At 38.7% G+C, this 20,872-nt stretch overlaps 1 protein-coding gene across 1 annotated transcript; it reads right to left on the bottom strand.

Annotated features, from left to right (window-relative positions):
* Window positions 1-374: 374 nt before the first annotated feature.
* On the bottom strand, window positions 375-2,095 carry LOC5563577 (ornithine decarboxylase 1). Its single transcript, XM_001647890.2, has 3 exons — window positions 1,606-2,095; window positions 723-1,493; window positions 375-662 (listed from the first exon to the last, which is right to left on the bottom strand). The coding sequence occupies exons 1-3, from the start codon at window positions 2,040-2,042 to the stop codon at window positions 557-559; spliced, it is 1,314 nt and encodes a 437-aa protein (XP_001647940.2). The 5' UTR covers window positions 2,043-2,095; the 3' UTR covers window positions 375-556.
* Between the last annotated feature and the right edge of the window lie 18,777 nt (window positions 2,096-20,872).

Genomic DNA, 20,872 nt, shown 5'->3' with positions numbered 1-20,872 from the left:
AAAAAAGGTAAAAAAAAAACTTTGACCCTTTCCAAATGTTAATCTAGATCGATTTTGAAAAAAAAAAAACAAAATATGCAAAGTATCTTAGTTTCACATACTTTTGACATCCAGAAAGTTTCATTGAATTCTGAAGGGGTGCTGCCAATCGCGTGTCGAGTTGGCGTGAAATCCGTCAAATACTGACCACGGTTGACTTCGATTTGCTGTTCGAAAAGACTTGTCTAAAGTATCGAATTTATTGGTTATATTTATACAATTTTCAACATTATTAAAATTACCCCATTGTATTGCATTGCAAAAACACACCTTTTTGGAAAGCATTCGTAAATTCAAAGATTCACTTTTTTTTACCACTGTTTTTTCACTGTTCATCCTTCTAGAAGGGTTTTCAATAATCAAAGGCATGGGTCTTTACAAGATTCGACGAGAGATGAATAGGTTTGAACCAATTCCGTAGCACTGTGAAATATTATTTGTTGCTTGTGTCAAAGAAATATTTTTTATTTATTTTTTTTTCCAATTAATTCATATCAACACTAAACACCAGTTCGGATCAATCAAAAGCAAGCACTTCGATCTGGGGATTGTTTCGTAAATACACAGAGTCCTGCACAACTTGGGTCGGATTTAGAGATTTAGATGCCTTTTCGAGTAGTTCCCTGAAAATAATAAACATATTATGGACAGTGCACAAATTTTGTATAATCGTGTTGCAATACCAAGTACACTTCCGCATATAGTTGATCACTTTTGGCAGACAAAATCCATTGAACCGGCACGAATGAACTCGCGCATAGGCTCCCTGATTTTCGAACACCACAAAGTCCGACACCTCCAGTTCCGGTAGATCGATGTCCTTTGCAAAGAAGTCATTTCCATCGCAGGTAGGGCCAAACAAAGTCGTTTTGTAGGTCGTCCCAAGATTGCCGCCGGACTTCCACACGATTGGGTACAACGTTTGGTTTCGATAACGGGGGCTGTAGAACGTCCCGTACATTCCATCGTTGAAGTAGTAAAATACTTGCTCTATCTTCAGTGGGTCATTTTCGTTGCATAGAATTCGTTTCCCATGCACCGGACTGATAGACGTTACAGCCGCCGCACAGTAATATCTGCCGGGCTCAGCGAAAATGAAAATGTCTTCACTTGCAGGATAGCATTCTTCCAAAGCTCGATTGATGTGAACCGCATACTCTTCTATTCCACAACCTTTATCGCCCATGAATCCCCCGCCCAAATCGATCATCCTGAACTTGAACCCAATGGAAGTGGCGTAATCGTGGATTTCACGACCTTTCTTGATGGCAGCATAGAAAACGTCCGCATCGGTACACCCTGATCCAACGTTGAAGCACCATCCAACCACTTTAATGCCCAACTGTTTCGCCACATGAAGTAACGATTTGGATTCGTTTTCTGTTTCACATCCAAACTTCGATCCCAGGTTTACCTTTGACTTTTTCGAATCAAACCGATAGCGGATCAACACTCTGGAATGGACAAGATCATCGATTATTATTAATTTGTTATACTGGGTTTTCGCCCTTGGCGTGTTCGCCACTAAGGCCACAGGTACAAAGTTTTGTTTAGAAAAATACCCACTCGGCCTCCGGATAGTGCTGATGAATCTTCCGAAGTTCACATTCGGAATCGAAAACCGTTAGAATCTTATGCTTGCGTGCATATTGCAACGAGACGATGGTCTTCTGGGGTTGCGCGAAAATGATCCTTTCCCGTTCAACCCCGAGTTCCAACATTCGGCGAACCTCGGCCATCGATGCGCAATCGTAGCCCAATCCCATCAGGACGGTTGCTTCTACCAAGGAAGCCTCATCGTTACTCTTGACGGCGTAGTACGGTTTAACCCGTGGCAAATGCTGTAACCATTCGTAGTGACGCTTGACCAGCGTATCCACTTCGGTCAAGTGCAGAGGTTCTTCCTGAGGACCTTGGGTGACCAACCGATTCACAAGGTCCCGGGATGAAACCGAGTCGTCGACAATTTCGACCCTATTTTTCAGAACACTGAGGAGACTCATCTTGCCTCGATGAATTCATACGCGACACTGGCTAAATAATCTAATGCTAGACGAATTTTATGAATGAAGCTATATTTGATGAATTGCTAGATCAATAGCATCCACAATCCTGCTTCGCGACTGATAAGATTAGAGGAACGAAAGTAAACATTTTAGTAGTGGCGTGCGAATACTGATACGGAACGGGAAATCGAAGCTCGAAGCCTGTTGACACTCGCGAATCGTGACAAGCACTAATCTCAGCACATTTGTTAATTACCTACACGGTGTAACAAATGTAAATAATCCGGCAAAATTTCTAAATCAAAGGTAGGTACTATTGCACTATTCTAACACAAAAACCAAAAGACAAATTTTGTTTTTTTTTTGGGTATTAAATTTATATCAGCTATTATGAAGTAATTTTTCAACAGATTAGCAATCCCATTTGTATAGGGAAGATCTTCTTCTTCTTCTTCTTCCTGGGACCGAGTCTGCTTCTCAGCTTAGTGTTCTTATGAGCACTTCCACAGTTATTAACTGAGAGCTTACTATGCCAATGACCATTTTTGCATGTGTATATCGTGTGGCAGGTACGAAGATACTCTATGCCCTGGGAAGTCGAGAAAATTTCCAACCCGAAAAGATCCTCGACGGGTGGGATTCGAACCCACGACTCTCAGCTTGGTCATGCTGAATAGCTGCGCGTTTACCGCTACGGCTATCTGGGCCCCTCTGGGTATAGGGAAGATATAGCGTCGAAATTTACATGTCATGAACTGCCGTGAATCACAAGTCAGTCCTTGGGAGGGAGATACCAATACAAAATTTCTGTACGTCATAGTGAGCCGGGATTCCGCTGTCACGAACTGTCACTGTGAGCCCAGATCTCAAACATTGGACTAACATGGAAAAAGCGTGTAACTGATTAAAACACATTTTCGCATTTCATCAAAAGTGACAAAAATCGAATGAAAATCAATTCATGCACACAATGCAAGTAATGTCACGTGAGCACCTTTCAATCGAATTGAATATAAAGCATTGAAAAACGCATCGTTTTACCTTTTCCAATAAAAATGAATATTTAGTGCATAGAAAACTGTCGCTCTTTTTCCATGTTTGTCAGGAAAGATCGAAAGTACACAACAAAAGAAAACTAACGATTTTCCTCAAGCCTGCCTTGATTGTTGTTGGCAAGCTGGAGTTATCTTGCAGTTCAAACAAACATTGTTCTATATTTCGTGTGTAGTATCGGTGCCTCCCTCCCAGGTCAGCCCCATCTGTATTTTCGTAAAAATTGAGTTGAGTTCAGTTTTTAACATATCTTTCAATGATCTTTTAGATTGCACTTATAAAGCAACGTGATTTGTTCGGAAAAAAATGAGAAAATATATTTTCATAATCTGAAAATTTTGATATATTCTATCGGTGAAAATTAGAGTTTTTCTACGTTGTAGCTATTTTTATACTAAAACCCATGGAAACCCCGATTTTTTAGCAAATATCTGTTCTCACCAGGCGTTACATTTGATCTCATCTTTCGATCTTCTGGGCGAGATTTGGATCGAATAACAAGATATTATCTTAGAGCTCTTTGATCGATTTTTAACCAAGATCTTTGGCTCATTTGATCATAGATCAAATCTTTGTACCTCAGCAAACTGTCTGGAAAAAATGCTCAATCAATTACACTGCTTGTCATGCAAATTATAGTCACTACTTCCTAGGAACATCATTCATACATTACCAGTAGAGTGTGAGTAAATAATAAGTATTTAAAAAAGATACAGGCATTATTTTTGTTTATTTGTAGGTAAAGCAGCCGGCTGGCAGCTACTTCATTGAAGGCTCTGCGTTCTTTGTTCTACCCGAGAATGCCTTCTTCCATCTAGCGCAAGAGATATTGGGAAACCGCAAATGTCATGTTTATCGAATGAAGTGATTTAGGTACCTTGGCAGTATATACTAACAGTAGATAGCAGTCTTGCCACCCCGAGGAGTAGGAAAAGAAGATTCAACAAAGGACGCTACTAGGAACCTTCCGTCCCAAAATCTGGATTTCATAACATTAACCTTTATGTACTTTTGTAATAAACATGTAGGGTAGGGTCAACATGACATTACACCAATAAAGTTTACCGTGCTTGAATTCTGTCATAAATGGGCTTTTATGTAAATTATTTTACATCTGGTTTTATTTTGAGAGGAACTAAAGGTTAAACTGATTTTCCTAGTTAAAGATATAAATATGACTATCTCATAACATATTTATTACACTCAACCATTACTTGCGTGGATTTATTTTGATCATATTTTTTCAAAACATTCAAAAGGCCACGGACCCACCGCTAGTTCCAGAAAAACAGCAAAATGTTCATTTGATCTAAAAAAAAACTCTTGACTGTAGACGAATTCTCTACATGATATGCTTCGAATATGTAAAAAAAAATGCTGACGGATTTTCAAAGACCAGTTAAGCTTATTATTTAGTGGACGAAATATTTTCTCCAATAGTATTCAACTAATATGATTTTCCACATTCGGTCTCTTATAGGTAGGGGAAGGGGTGGTAAAATGAACACCTTAAGGAAATCATCTTGTTTATGATAGAAAAACGAGGAATTTGTATAGTTCAACCGCACAACATCAAAAATAGGGATGTAATCTATAGCAGCTACATGGATTCAGACTAAAATAGCTAAATTTTCCCATATTTTCATCGTTATCAAAAAGCGATGCAAATGTTCATTTTACCTGCACTATGTGGGTAAAATGAACAGCGGTTGGTGGTAAAATGAACACCATGCAAAATACGTGAGCAAAACAAATATTTCTGACAATTTTCATTGCCCCACCAAAAATACATCCAATAATGATTGTAACCCATTCAAAAAGAATTCTAAAGGTATCAGATTTGACATCATATCATAACTATATTCACCTCACTGAAAAACCTCAAGTCTTCCGACCTAAAAGTTACGTCAGTTTTAGTTTTCAAACGTGGATTTCTAAAATCTTAGTTTTTGTTGATATTTTCACTTCAATTGACCTCCGTATCAACTCAAACACTTGAATTTATGCTCTAAATCGTTCGTGTGTGATAAAAATTCATCGAAATTTGTTTTTTCTCGGTAAAAGGCACGGTGTTCATTTTACCACCCCTGTTCATTTTACCACCACTTCCCCTACGTATATAAACTGCCAATATGATCATTGTATGCTCAAGATGAAAGATTGACTCATTCCAATGTGCTCTTGGATTAGGGATATTATCTTCCGAACATGCAAAGATGATCACTGCGATCAGATGAGATTGCAATGCCTGGTTCTCACTATATATTTGATTGAGTTTACAAACGTCAAAATTAAACTATATTATAGTTGCCTTAAAATAAATTTAATTGAGTTTACAATACCCGGGCAGACGGAAATTTCAAAATCGTATCTTGAAACGAACAAATTTTGATCTCATACCTCAAAAGGCTGACCATTGGTCAGTGACCATACGTATCTTTTTTTTTAATGAAGGGTATCACAGATGATTGAATAATTATGAAAACTGAAGATATGTTTGACGGCTTTTAACGCATATAAATCTTCAAACAAACTTACAGTCAGGAGGCTAAATAAGTTTAAAGGCTCGTAAATAAATACAAAACGTCCTCCCACCGCAATTTCTCAGCTGTTTTAAAACGGATGAAGCTGATTTTTCGTATGTGACTGAGGCATACTATGAGCCTATTACCTACCGAATTTCAATAGAATCAATTGAAAGATAGCTGAGAAATTGCGATGGGCGTAAAATGAGTGGCAGCGACTAAAAGAATACCTGACTATAGAGTAAGGTGGGGCAAAAGTTCGACCTTAGTGGTATAATCAAAGTTTTCAGGAAAACAATAGCAGTTAAAACAAAACAAATACCATACAGTGAACCTTCAACATATTGGCAATAATTTTGCTGAACAAACTTATGTCAAAATATTTACCCATTTTTAGTTATAACAGTTTCAAAATTGATTGTCTTATTCAAACTTTTGCCCCACCGGTGGGGCAAGAGTTCGAATCTAGTGTGGGGCAAAAGTTCGCTGACTAAAACACAAAATATCGATCCATTTATGACAGGCATACTTTACACCAGCCGTAAACTTAAGTTTGACGAAAAGTACACACTAAATTTTCATCAAAAAATTGCCCAAAACCGGGTTGATTTTAATATACTCAAAAATAGCAGTTTTTCGCAAAACTAAGTGGAAATGTAAAATTTTGGTGACAGTTTTCGCACGATCAGACAAATTTTACTTAATTTGAAGATAATATGTGGATTTTAGGCAACTTGCAATTTTTTCCGTTATTTTATACATGGGTCGAACTTTTGCCCCGCTGATTCGAACTTTTGCCCCACTATGGGCCAAAAATTGTTTTATGCAAAAACTAATACACCTCAAAGCAAACTTATGATAGGCCTAGAAATGCCCTTACATAAAATATTGAAAAAGATTTTATCTTCAATTGGTTCCATGCAACGAAAGTTTGAAAAAAAATTACAATATTCACGTCGAAAAACAACAAATAGCCATAACTTTTCAAAATCTCAATTAATTTTTATGATATTTGGATTGAAAGTCTTTTACTTGAATAGCATTCGAACCACCATGACATTTATAAGATTTGTTTTGAATTGAGCTAGAAATCTTAAAAAGAAACTCTTACCCCACTCGAACTTTTGCCCCACTTTACTCTATTTATTTTTTTTTTTTTTGAATTTTTAGTTTATCTTTTAAAAAGTCAAATTTTAACTGTAGATAACTTTTATTATCGGTGACTCAACGTCTACTACTTCTTCTTGCTAAGAGGACATCATAAGTTCATTACCAGGACTATTTCCTGAATAAAATATTTTAACAGCATTCATTTTTGTCTGATGGTTTTAAGATTGTCAATCCGGGGTAACATGGATAATTTGTTTGGATATTTCTTAAAAAAAATCATTTGAAAATGCATATGTTGCAAGTTTTATATATTCAAAACAAGTACTGGCACCCAATTCTCGTGTTTATATACTGTATTTTATCTTCTGAAAGTTTACAGCATGTTTAGGAAAATGTAATAAGTGATTTTTTTTAATCAGCTGATATGGGATAACATTGATCACCCATGGAAACAACGTTCGGTAATATTCAATATATAATTTCTTACTAAAATCATGGTCCCATAAGCTGAATACGGAGGCCAAACTCTCACAAATCATTTACTTACCTATTCAAACCTGTTTTTTCCGTTAATTACACGAAAAAAATATTCCAAAAAACATAAAAAGTAATATTTTTAAATGGTAAAACGTGAATTTTTATTATAGCCAAAAATCAGTAACTAGAAGAGGGTTCAAGAAAAAATGAGAAAGAATAGGGATAATCAAAAATAGAGAGATAAATAGAAAAAAAAATCATAGATAAGCTTATAAAAGTAAATCAATGTCCAAAACGTGTGTAGAACAATTTTAGATAACTAAAAATGATATTTAGATTGAAAACTAATATTTGGGTATTAGAGGGTTGAAGTACTGCACACCAAAAAAATCTTAGATTTACACGTAACGTAATTTTAGCTTTAATCATGCAAAGCTATTTCTCATGTATTATTCAATGATAAAACCTACAAACACTTCTATTATATACAACATTGCAACAAAATCTTTAATATTGAACACAAAACGTCTTCTCTTAAGGATTCTCTTAAATAATGAGCATGTAAAACAACAAGGTTTACATGATTTACACGCTGAAAATTCAATCATAAATAATGCATATCAAATGACAAGCCGTCGATTCATCCATGTGCATCATATATGACATAATATTCAGCGTAGAATCATGTAAACCGAGCATTCTTGTTTGCAATTTTACTTTCTAGATGCAAGAAAGCAATATTGGCGAATGTTGGATAGAAGATCATGAAATGTTTCAGTTTCATTCAAGATTACAAACATTTTCGAATGCAATGAGACATTTAACATTATTTATCGTTGAATATTCAGTTATAACTCGTTTACATGATTATCATAAAAATTTAAGCGTCACGTAAATTTAAGATTTTTTTGCTGTGTGCCATACCTTCCGCACCTTCTCTGGGTATTCCGTTTTCGGTTTTCGGCCGCTTCCAGCGCGCCGCTATGTAGTCTTCATCTCCTGGAACATCTTCACAAAGCGGGACACGGTGGAATTGTGAATTCCAAGCCTTTTGCCGATCCATCTGTTGGTTGGTTGGTTTGACTTTATTAACGAGATTTTTAGCCCTAGGCTAGTTCATCTCGGGACCAACGGCTTTACTTCCCTTCCGAAGGAAGTCGTCACTATAACTTTTTACGTCATAAGTGACTATGTCGGGGATGGGATTCGATCCCAGGTCCTCGGCGTGAGAGGCGGATCCATCTGTGCGATTTCTTCACCTTCGCTTAAGCCGGAAACCACGTTAACCCAAATGATTGAACTAGGATTAAGGCCTAAGCAGGAGGTGAAGAAATCGAACCGAAGTGTGTGTATTTGACTTACGTTAATATAATGTTAGCATAAGTTGATGTTACTTTGAAACAACTGGATACTAATCTCAACATAAAAGAATTCTTCTGCGTGCTGTGATTGAACCAACACAGCAAAAAAATCTTAAATTAACATGGCACGTAAACTTCTATGATAATCATGTTAAACGAGTTATAACTGATCGAATTCCATCCCCGAGATAGTCACTGAAAAAAATTCACTAAACTAGCCCAGGGCTAAAAATCTCGGTAGTAAAAAAAATATTATTCGACGATCAATACTGTAAACTGTCTCATTGCATTCAAAAATTCTTGCAATCTTGAGTGAAACTGAAACATTTCATGATCTTTCATCCAACATTCGCCAATATTGCATGCTTTCTTGCATCTTGAAAGTGAAATTGAAAACAAGATCGCTCAGTTTACACGATTCCACGCTGAATATTCTGCCAAAAATAATGCACATGGATGAATCGACGGCTTGTCATTCCATGTGCATTATTTATGATTGAATTTTCAGCGGGAAAATCATGTAGGATAGAAGCACCAGTTTTGGTCATACGCCAGTTGTAGCCATAGGGAAATATACCGTTTTGATTCATATTACGGACACTTAAGGACTCAGGGAAATATAACCCAGCATAGAACATACAAAATAAATCATTCTGTATGATTCCTTTGCGCTATCGAGCGACGGAGGCCCTTTACTTTCGAACGGTGGGTGAAAAATACGCTTCCGCAACTTCAATAATTTTAAATAAATCAAAATGTGTGGCCTTTTCATGATTCTTATTCCGGACGCTTCCTCACTTTTGCCTCATATTCCGGACACTTTGAATCGAATTCCGGACAGCTCATGATAATCATTAATGGAACAGCCAAATCATCAATCGAAATCGTTAAACCACCAAAGAGACATCTAAGGTAGTTGGGCATTATAAATTTTCATAGCTATTTATGGAAAAAGTTTACTAAAACGAGCCTTGAAATTGAGAACTTTTGAACAGCAAAAATTGAAACATTTCGCGTGAAATGTTTCCCATACAAAGTAGAGTGTCCGGAATTAGAAGCTGTCCGTAATATGAATCAAAACGGTACACCATTTTACATAGCCAATCAGCATCAAACCTTTTGTATTCAGTAGATCACATTCACATGATAGAGCTACATTCATTTTCTCGTCCAAATTAATTCAAAATACATGGAAAACAATTCATGTTCCTTATAATTTTAACTCCAATACACCTAATTTGGCCAGGGCACTCCTAATTTGGCCACTCTCATGAGAAATAAATGCAATTGGCCAATTCAGGAACCAAAGATAAATCTCTGGCCGAAACTGGTTCCGTTTGCCTATATTGATCATCCCATTTCAAAGCGAAAAAATGGTTTTAGCTCAGTTTTGATATATAACATACATATTATGGATTGAAAGCTTGCATTTGACATATTTTTAGTATAAATACGGCTTTTTATTTAATTTCGTATTTACATTTTCTCTTAGGCTGGCCAAAACCGGTGATTTTAACCTTAACCGAGCGGTTTTGCAAGCAACATTCTTTGAGAGAAGACGTTTCGCGTTCAATATTAAGGAATTTGGTAACAATGTTGGAAATAATATATGTGTTTATAGGTTTTATCATTGAAGAATACATGAAAGATGGCTTTGCATGATTGGAACTAAAATAACGTTATGTGTAATGATTTTTTTGGTGTGCATGACCTTATGAAGAAGAAGTGGATCCACTACCCCATCGCATTAAAAAGTGCGAAGAAGCGTACCATGTCCAATATATTTGGTGGTTCATTCAACTAGAACTTGAATATATACCATGAGTTGAAAAACAATAGTATTCGAATTTAGGCAGAGATACAATGGGTTTTTAATTAACAGTAAACAATTTTGAAATAAATTGATATTTTAATAAGAATATAACTTATATCAAAATAAGAATATAACTTATATCAAAATAAGAATATAACTTAAATCAAAATAATGGTGCGGAAACATTCTGTTCCATACGGAACGTGTGGAATAATGATTAAAGGCTCCCCCAAATCAACGCGATAAAAAATCGCAGCGCATTTGTTGTTGTGTCTCTCATATGAAACCATCTAGGGTAAGTGTACCAATTATGGCCATAGTGATTCCCTATTTGGCCATATGTGAAATTTTTATAACATTCACATTTTAAATCTTTTTTAATGTTTCAACATCAAGATATATCTTAAATCTAACTACTAAAACACACAAAAAAAAACAAATTTGGAAGACATTAAAGTAATCACGTATGGCGAAACAGGGAACCACTATGTCCATAACGTGTACCCTAGACTTACGTGACGAAAATCGTTGCGAAATCGCGTTGCTGTGGCTGAGGGACGCTCATCAAACTAAGCATGCAGCGATCTCACGGCGATTGTTTGTCGCTGTCGTCGAATATAATCACGTTGATTTGGAGGAGCCTTAAAAGGATCGACGCCGCTGAGATTGTTAGCTCCATCCACGACCGTGAGTGTCATCTGTGAGTACCATTGAGTGATTTCCACCATCAGCATCATCATCATTATGGCGCTCACCACTGCAGCAGTGTGTGTATCGCGAATAGTCTGGAACACGTGTCGCGTTAGCGCGAGAACCTTCTAGAAGTACCCAATTTGCGTATGAATACACAGAAGGAATCTCTTGCGTATCAGTTTGATTTCATCGGAGTGGAAAGTAATGTAGAAGTAAAGTGTAATAGAAAATTTGCAAACAAAATAAAGTAGTGTAGTAGTAGTGAAAGAAGGTTGGTGTTGCGCCTTTCATATTTCAATCCGAATGATACAGTCCACCCGACTCGACCGGAGTTGGCCACGGGTAACGCGCCAACGCAATCTGAATATTTGTACTTAACATGGTCATATGATCCACTTACCCGCTGTACCTTACGTAAAAATGCTGTGGATTGGTTTAAATAAATATTTAGTTTTGAATAAATAATATTTGTTTAAGACAAATCGTAGTTGTTCACTTCTGAATTAAGAAAGTTTTACTACCTGATGTAGCCAAACAAGACCTGCGATGCGATTGACAGATTAGGTACAATATGATGATACCTATAAGCGGTAAAAATACTCAATTCTTAATTATTTATGTAAGTCTGGAAATCAGTGATTTGAATCAGCTTAACCAAATGATGAAAGATTCTTGCTTACCGGATAAAGAGCCGGGATTAACTTCTTTTCTCAATAACTTATAACTCAAAATTTATTGTTTATATTTGCAATTTTTAAGTGTGCATCGTACCTTCGTGCTGTGCGTACACGAATTCCCTCTGCTCTTGGAAGTTTTCTTAAAAACTACCTAAAGCAATAAAACAGTACTTTTCAGAGCTACAAAAACAGTATCAACAACAAACAAAAGAAAGGGTGAATCTCTGAATTCACAACTTCCTTCCAAAAAAGTGGGATTTACAACTGTCACTAAACGTGGCAAGAATGGAAGAAAGGACGTTTCCCCAGAATGCGAACTTTCTTCCAATGGTGAAATGAATAATTGTATCGAAATGAGCAATCAGTTCGATGCTTTAGACAAATTTTCCGAACACCAAATCGAAGCAGCCTCTAGCCCAGGCTCTTTGATTCAAGTGAGGAAGCAAAGAGTGCCGCCTATCGTGGTCAGTTGTTCCGAATTTGGGGGATTTAGGCAGGAGATCTTGAACTCCATTAGGGGAATCAAGGTTTCCTTCCAAATCGCAACTTCTTCTCAAACATCTTGAAGAGAAGAAGCACATTTTTTTACTTATGACGACAAAACTGAACGTTTGTTCAAAGTTGTCTTGAAAGGTCTCTCAAGTGACTATAAGTCACCTGAATATAAATAATATTAAAGCTTTAGAAAAAGCAAAACTTTTGTTTGATGTCCGTGTGACATGGGAACATTTCCAGAAACCTGGAGGAAATTACCAGAACCCCACTCAGTGCCGTCGGTGCCAAAAGTGGGGTCATGGTACAAAAAATTGTCGCATGGATGCTAAATGCACGATCTGTGGAGGTTCTTCTCACGCCAAGGACGTCTGTCCAGTGAAGGAAGATACCACCAAGTTCATAAGCTCTAATTGTGGGGCTAATCATAAGTCAAATTTTTGGAATTGCCCTTCGCGCAAAAGAGTCATTGAGGCTCGTGCCAGGTAGATGAAAGATAATATCCATTACGATAACGGTCGTTTCCGGAACTTCCCTGGTAGAGTATCGAACAATACTCATTTTTCAGTTAACGATCACTTGATCATGAATCATACCCATCAGGAAGATCATAATCATGCTCATTCACAAACTAATTTAAATCCATCAGGTAGCCGTTCGAATCTTTCAATTTCGAATGTATCTACCCACGGTAAATCTTTTGCTGATATCGTAGCAGGTAATTTGAACTCCTCTCCTAATCGTTCCATGAGTACTCATTCTACTTGTTTCAAATCAAATGGAAAAAAAACCGTACCGCCACAGGTAACTTCAACTCAGCTTCATCGTCTACCAAAAATTCTAATGGGAAATCATCAAATGTACCCACTTCAAGTGATATGTCTGCCTCTGATTTTAATTTTCTAACTGAACAATTGAATCTAATGATTGATGCAATGTTCAAAGCCACCACTATGACTGAAGCAGTCCAAGTAGGTGTAAAATTTACAAATCAAATTGTTATTGGATTACGTTTTTCTAATGGATCCAAATAATAATTTAAATATTTTATATTGGAATGCTCGTTCTCTAAATGGTAAAGAGGACGAGCTGTTTAATTTTCTTACAGTTAATAACGTGCATATAGCAGTTATTACCGAAACTTATTTAAAACCTGGATCTAAACTCAAAAGAGATCCTAACTTTTTTGTTTATCGTAACGATCGACTTGATGGGGCATGTGGGGGTGCAATCATCATTCATAGATCAACTGTTTTCGTCTATTGAAACTAAAGTTGTTGAAGTTGTTTTGAAACTTTAGGTGTTTCAGTTGAAACACAGCTTGGTAAATATACTTTCATAGCTGCCTATTTGCCTTTTCAATGCTCTGGACAGCAAGTTAATATGCTCCAAACTGACTTGCGAAAATTGACTCGCAATAAGTCAAATTTTTTTGTCATTGGTGACTTTAATGCCAAACATCGGTCATGGAATAAGTAACAAAAATTTTGAAAATAAAATTTCTCAATTGAACCCTGGCTCTTTTTTTTTTTGGAAATTATCTAAAATCTTGAAAAAAAACCTCAGAAGCCTATACCGGCATTGAAAGAGGAAAACAAATTATTACTAACTAATTGCGAAAAAGCTCAAAAACTTGCTATGCAGTTTGAAAGCGCGCACAATTTTAATTTAGGACTTACTAGTCCAATTGAAAATCAAGTTACTTAGGAGTTCGAAAATATTCTCAATCACGAGAACGTTTTCGAAAATGCCTATGAGACTGATTTGGAAGAAGTGAGAACTATTATTAAAAAAATCAAAAAAATGAAAGCTCCTGGCGATGATGGAATTTTCTACATCCTCATCAAGAAACTTCCAGAAAGTAGCTTATCATTTTTAGTTGATATATTTAAAAAATGTTTTCAATTAGCATATTTTCCTGACAAATGGAAAAATGCTAAGGTTGTTCCAATTTTAAAACCAGACAAAAATCCTGCAGAAGCTTCTAGTCCAATCAGTTTGCTCTCTTCCATCAACGAAATTTCAATTTTTGCCAATGAACAGTTCGGATTCCGCCATGGACATTCGACCACTCATCAACTTTTATTATTTATTTATTTATTTAGTTGGTGTTACATCAATTAATTTGATAAAACCTCGTTAACGATGTTACGCCAATTTACTCGGTCCGTGGCTGTGTCTCTTCAACCTCGATTTTGGCCCACGTTCTCCAGATCTTGTTGCACTTGATCAAGCCACCTCGCTCGCTGTGCTCCCCGCCTTCTTGTGCCAACCGGATTCGACGCGAACACCAACTTTGCAGGATTGTTGTCTGGTAGTCTTGCAACATGCTCTGCCCAGCGCACCCTTCCGGCTTTAGTAGGCGCAACTTCCACTGATGATGCGTCTCCGTATTTCACGACTAACGTTGTTATCAGCCGTAAACAAGGATCCGAGGTAGACGAACTCGTCAACCACCTCAAAAGTATCCCCGTCTATCGTAACACTGCTTCCCAGGCGGGCTCTGTCGCGCTCGGTTCCGCCTATCAGCATGTACTTTGTTTTTGACGCATTCACCACCAGGCCGACTCTTGTCGCTTCACGTTTCAGGCGGGTGTACAGATCTGCCACCGTTCCAAATGTTCTGCCGACAATATCTATATCATCCGCGAAGCAAACAAATTGGCTGGATCTTGTGAAAATCGTACCTCGGTTATTGAACCCGGCTTTCCGCATGACACCTTCTAGCGCGATGTTGAACAGCAGGCACGCAAGTCCATCACCCTGTCGAAGTCCCCGGCGGGATTCGAACGAACTGGAATGTTCGCCCGAAATCTTCACGCTATTCTGCACACCGTCCATCGTTGCTCTTATTAGTCATGTGAGCTTCCCAGGAAAGCTGTACTCGTCCATGATTTTCCATAGCTCTTCGCGGTCGATGCTATCATAAGCCGCTTTGAAATCGATGAACAGGTGATGCGTTGGGACTTGGTATTCACGGCATTTCTGGAGGATTTGCCGTACAATGAAGATTTGGTCCGTTGTCGAGCGGCCGTTGATGAAACCAGCTTGATAACTTCCCACAAACTCATTTGTTATTGGTGATAGACGACGGAAGATCATCTGGGATAGCACTTTGTAGGCGGCATTCAGGATAGTGAACGCACGATAGTTTTCACATTCCAGTTTGTCGCCCTTCTTGTAGATGGGGCATATGACCCCTTGCTTCCACTCCTCCGGCAGCTGTTCGGTTTCCCAGATTCTGACAATCAGCCGGTGCAGACAGGCGGCCAACCTCTCCGGGCCCATTTTGATGAGTTCAGCTCCAATACCATTTTTACCAGCGGCCTTATTATTCTTGAGCTGGCTGATGACATTCTTAACTTCCCTTAAAGTGGGGGCATGTTGGTTTCCTTTATCCGTCGTGCTGACGTAGTCACTTCCTCCGCTGTCGTAACCCTCGTCGCCTGTGTTCTCCGTGCCATTCAGGTGTTCATCGTAGTGCTGCTTCCACCTTTCAATCACCTCACGTCCGTCCGTCAAGATGCTTCCGTCCTTATCCCTACACATGTCGGCTCGCGGCACGAAGCCTTTTCGGGATGCGTTTAGCTTCTCGTAGAACTTTCGCGTTTCTTGTGAACGATGCAGCTGTTCCATTTCTTCACATTCCGCTTCTTCCAGGCGGCACTTTTTGTCCCGGAATAGACGGGTTTGCTGCTTCCGTTTTCTTTTATATCGCTCCACGTTTTGTCGCGTTCTTACATGTCCTCCTTTCAACGTACCCGACCATGCTCTCGGCTGCGTTGTTGATGGCTGGTTTTATGTTGCTCCAGCAGTCATCAAGAGGGGCTTCGTCAAGCTCGCCCTCTTCCGGCAACGCTACCACGAGATGCTGCGCGTATGCGGCAGCGACGTTCGGTTGGGCCAGTCGCGCTAGGTTATACCGAGGCGGGCGTCGATACCGTACATTATTGATGACGGATAGTTTTTGGCGCAGTTTCACCATCACTAGATAGTGATCAGAGTCGATGTTAGCGCCACGATAGGTTCTGACGTCGGTAATATCGGAGAAGTGCCGTCCATCGATCAAAACGTGGTCGATTTGTGATTCCGTCTGCAGTGGTGATCTCCAGGTGTATCGATACGGGAGGCTGTGCTGGAAGTAGGTGCTGCGAATGGCCATGTTCTTGGAGGCGGCAAAATCTATCAGTCGTAGGCCGTTCTCGTTCGTCAGCCGATGGGCGCTGAACTTTCCAATCGTCGGTCTGAACTCCTCCTCCTGGCCAACCTGAGCGTTCAAATTTCCTATGATGATCTTGACGTCGTGGCTTGGGCAGCGGTCGTACTCGCGTTCGAGCTGCGCGTAAAATGCGTCCTTGTCATCACCAGTGCTTTCGGAGTGAGGGCTATGCACGTCATCAACTTTTACGTGTAACAAATTTGATCCGTTCCAACAAATCTGAAGGCTACTCTACTGGTCTTGCTCTTCTAGACATAGAAAAAGCTTTCGACAGTGTTTGGCATGAAGGTTTGAACGTAAAATTAAAAAACTTTAAATTTCCAACATACATTGTTAGAAAAATTCAAAGTTATCTGTCAAATCGTACACTTCAGGTTAATTATCAGAACTCCAGATCTGAAAGACTTCCTGTAAGAGCTGGTGTTCCTCAAGGCAGCATTTTGGGACCAATATTATACAATATTTTCACATCTGACTTACCTGAGTTACCTCAGGGATGTCAAAAATCCTTGTTTGCGGATGACACAGGCCTCTCCGCCAAAGGACGAAGTCTGCGTGTCATCTGTAGTCGATTGCAAAAAATTTTGCATATTTTTTCTTCATACTTGCAAAAATGGAAGATTTCTCCTAATGCTTTCAAAACTCAACTAATAATATTCCCACATAAACCAAAAGTTCTTTACATATTTGAAACCTTCAAGTAGACATGTTATCACGATGAGAGGGGTTCCAATAAATTGGTCAGATGAAGTTAAGTATCTAGGACTCATGCTAGATAAGAATTTAACTTTCAAAAATCACATTGAGGGCATTCAAGCCAAATATAATAAATATGTAAAATGTCTCTATCCCCTAATTAATAGAAAATCAAAACTTTGTCTTAAGAACAAGCTTTTGATATTCAAACAAATTTTCAGGCCAGCCATGTTGTATGCTGTACCAATATGGACTAGCTGTTGTAATACCAGGAAGAAAGCTCTGCAGAGAATTCAAAATAAAATTTTGAAAATGATTCTGAAGCTTCCTTCCTGGTATAGTACCAATAAGTTACGTAGAATATCCAATGTTGAAACATTGGAGCAAATGTCAAATAAAATAATTAATAATTTCAGGCAAAAATTGTTACAATCTTCTATTGCCACGATTAATGCGTTATATGTTTAGGTTAAGTTAGGTTAAGTATATTAAAAACGTTTTTTTTCTCTTATGAGCAGGTAAAATCAACTCGGCTGTAAAAAATCTGAACTGCTACGGCAAATGAAATGTAATATGTCGTTAACAAAATGTTAATAAAATTTTAGATTTGTTTTACCAAATTAGGATGATAGTGTTGTCAAATAACACAGAACATCTAGATGTAAGAAATAATTAATGTAATGTTTGGAATGATACTAATAAAGTAATTTAAAAAAAATACAATTTTTACTTCACTTATGCAGCCAGATGTAAGACGATGAGTACTCCTGCTAAACCCGAAAAGCGGTCGAAAATAGCTGCCCGGGCAAGTCATTTATTAAAGAGAAAATTGATTGAAACTAAATTAATTAACTCATTACGCGTGGTAAAGATGGACAAATTATGGGTGAAATTATGAAAAAAATCCACGTGCTCGGCTGGGATTTGAACCCAGGACTCTTGTATGCTAGACGAGCGCTTTACCAACTAAGCTACCGAGCCACTTGGTGACCCAATAACTGAGTTGGTTACAAGTTTAGAATTCAAATCCCTACAGACCACGCGGACCCCTTTCATAACCAATATCCATCCATCTCTTGTTCCTACACACGCGGAGCGAGCGAGTGCGATTTATTTAGTGTTGAAACTGTTTGCCTATCGTACCTACATCGCTTCCACAACAACTGTATTGTGGAAGAGTAAAGATGTGGGAAGGCTATCAACGTGTCGTTCTCACTCAAGTGACGACATGACTACTACAGAGAGGCAGTACACTCTAATATAAACTGACACTTATATTGAGCTGTTCGGTAATCCAATCCGCATGGTTATTAAATTAATTAACTCATTACGCGTGGTAAAGATGGACAAATTATGGGTGAAATTATGAAAAAAATCCACGTGCTCGGCTGGGATTTGAACCCAGGACTCTTGTATGCTAGACGAGCGCTTTACCAACTAAGCTACCGAGCCACTTGGTGACCCAATAACTGAGTTGGTTACAAGTTTAGAATTCAAATCCCTACAGACCACGCGGACCCCTTTCATAACCAATATCCATCCATCTCTTGTTCCTACACACGCGGAGCGAGCGAGTGCGATTTATTTAGTGTTGAAACTGTTTGCCTATCGTACCTACATCGCTTCCACAACAACTGTATTGTGGAAGAGTAAAGATGTGGGAAGGCTATCAACGTGTCGTTCTCACTCAAGTGACGACATGACTACTACAGAGAGGCAGTACACTCTAATATAAACTGACACTTATATTGAGCTGTTCGGTAATCCAATCCGCATGGTTATTAAATTAATTAACTCATTACGCGTGGTAAAGATGGACAAATTATGGGTGAAATTATGAAAAAAATCCACGTGCTCGGCTGGGATTTGAACCCAGGACTCTTGTATGCTAGACGAGCGCTTTACCAACTAAGCTACCGAGCCACTTGGTGACCCAATAACTGAGTTGGTTACAAGTTTAGAATTCAAATCCCTACAGACCACGCGGACCCCTTTCATAACCAATATCCATCCATCTCTTGTTCCTACACACGCGGAGCGAGCGAGTGCGATTTATTTAGTGTTGAAACTGTTTGCCTATCGTACCTACATCGCTTCCACAACAACTGTATTGTGGAAGAGTAAAGATGTGGGAAGGCTATCAACGTGTCGTTCTCACTCAAGTGACGACATGACTACTACAGAGAGGCAGTACACTCTAATATAAACTGACACTTATATTGAGCTGTTCGGTAATCCAATCCGCATGGTTATTAAATTAATTAACTCATTACGCGTGGTAAAGATGGACAAATTATGGGTGAAATTATGAAAAAAATCCACGTGCTCGGCTGGGATTTGAACCCAGGACTCTTGTATGCTAGACGAGCGCTTTACCAACTAAGCTACCGAGCCACTTGGTGACCCAATAACTGAGTTGGTTACAAGTTTAGAATTCAAATCCCTACAGACCACGCGGACCCCTTTCATAACCAATATCCATCCATCTCTTGTTCCTACACACGCGGAGCGAGCGAGTGCGATTTATTTAGTGTTGAAACTGTTTGCCTATCGTACCTACATCGCTTCCACAACAACTGTATTGTGGAAGAGTAAAGATGTGGGAAGGCTATCAACGTGTCGTTCTCACTCAAGTGACGACATGACTACTACAGAGAGGCAGTACACTCTAATATAAACTGACACTTATATTGAGCTGTTCGGTAATCCAATCCGCATGGTTATTAAATTAATTAACTCATTACGCGTGGTAAAGATGGACAAATTATGGGTGAAATTATGAAAAAAATCCACGTGCTCGGCTGGGATTTGAACCCAGGACTCTTGTATGCTAGACGAGCGCTTTACCAACTAAGCTACCGAGCCACTTGGTGACCCAATAACTGAGTTGGTTACAAGTTTAGAATTCAAATCCCTACAGACCACGCGGACCCCTTTCATAACCAATATCCATCCATCTCTTGTTCCTCGCTCGCTCCGCGTGTGTAGGAACAAGAGATGGATGGATATTGGTTATGAAAGGGGTCCGCGTGGTCTGTAGGGATTTGAATTCTAAACTTGTAACCAACTCAGTTATTGGGTCACCAAGTGGCTCGGTAGCTTAGTTGGTAAAGCGCTCGTCTAGCATACAAGAGTCCTGGGTTCAAATCCCAGCCGAGCACGTGGATTTTTTTCATAATTTCACCCATAATTTGTCCATCTTTACCACGCGTAATGAGTTAATTAATTTAATAACCATGCGGATTGGATTACCGAACAGCTCAATATAAGTGTCAGTTTATATTAGAGTGTACTGCCTCTCTGTAGTAGTCATGTCGTCACTTGAGTGAGAACGACACGTTGATAGCCTTCCCACATCTTTACTCTTCCACAATACAGTTGTTGTGGAAGCGATGTAGGTACGATAGGCAAACAGTTTCAACACTAAATAAATCGCACTCGCTCGCTCCGCGTGTGTAGGAACAAGAGATGGATGGATATTGGTTATGAAAGGGGTCCGCGTGGTCTGTAGGGATTTGAATTCTAAACTTGTAACCAACTCAGTTATTGGGTCACCAAGTGGCTCGGTAGCTTAGTTGGTAAAGCGCTCGTCTAGCATACAAGAGTCCTGGGTTCAAATCCCAGCCGAGCACGTGGATTTTTTTCATAATTTCACCCATAATTTGTCCATCTTTACCACGCGTAATGAGTTAATTAATTTAATAACCATGC

This window comes from Aedes aegypti, chromosome 3, assembly GCF_002204515.2.
Source record: "Aedes aegypti strain LVP_AGWG chromosome 3, AaegL5.0 Primary Assembly, whole genome shotgun sequence".
Taxonomy (NCBI): domain Eukaryota; kingdom Metazoa; phylum Arthropoda; class Insecta; order Diptera; family Culicidae; genus Aedes; species Aedes aegypti.
The sequence above is the reverse complement of the archived record's forward strand: the minus strand, read 5'-3'. Positions and strand labels throughout refer to the sequence as shown.

Excerpts from the sequence above, each read along its gene's own strand:
- LOC5563577 (XM_001647890.2), bottom strand. The coding sequence starts at position 2,042 with ATGAGTCTCCTCAGTGTTCTGAAAAATAGGGTCGAAATTGTCGACGAC. Across the intron at positions 1,494-1,605 it reads CAGCACTATCCGGAGGCCGA|AGTGTTGATCCGCTATCGGT; the intron begins GTGGGTATTTTT and ends TGTCCATTCCAG. Across the intron at positions 663-722 it reads TATATGCGGAAGTGTACTTG|GGAACTACTCGAAAAGGCAT; the intron begins GTATTGCAACAC and ends TATTATTTTCAG.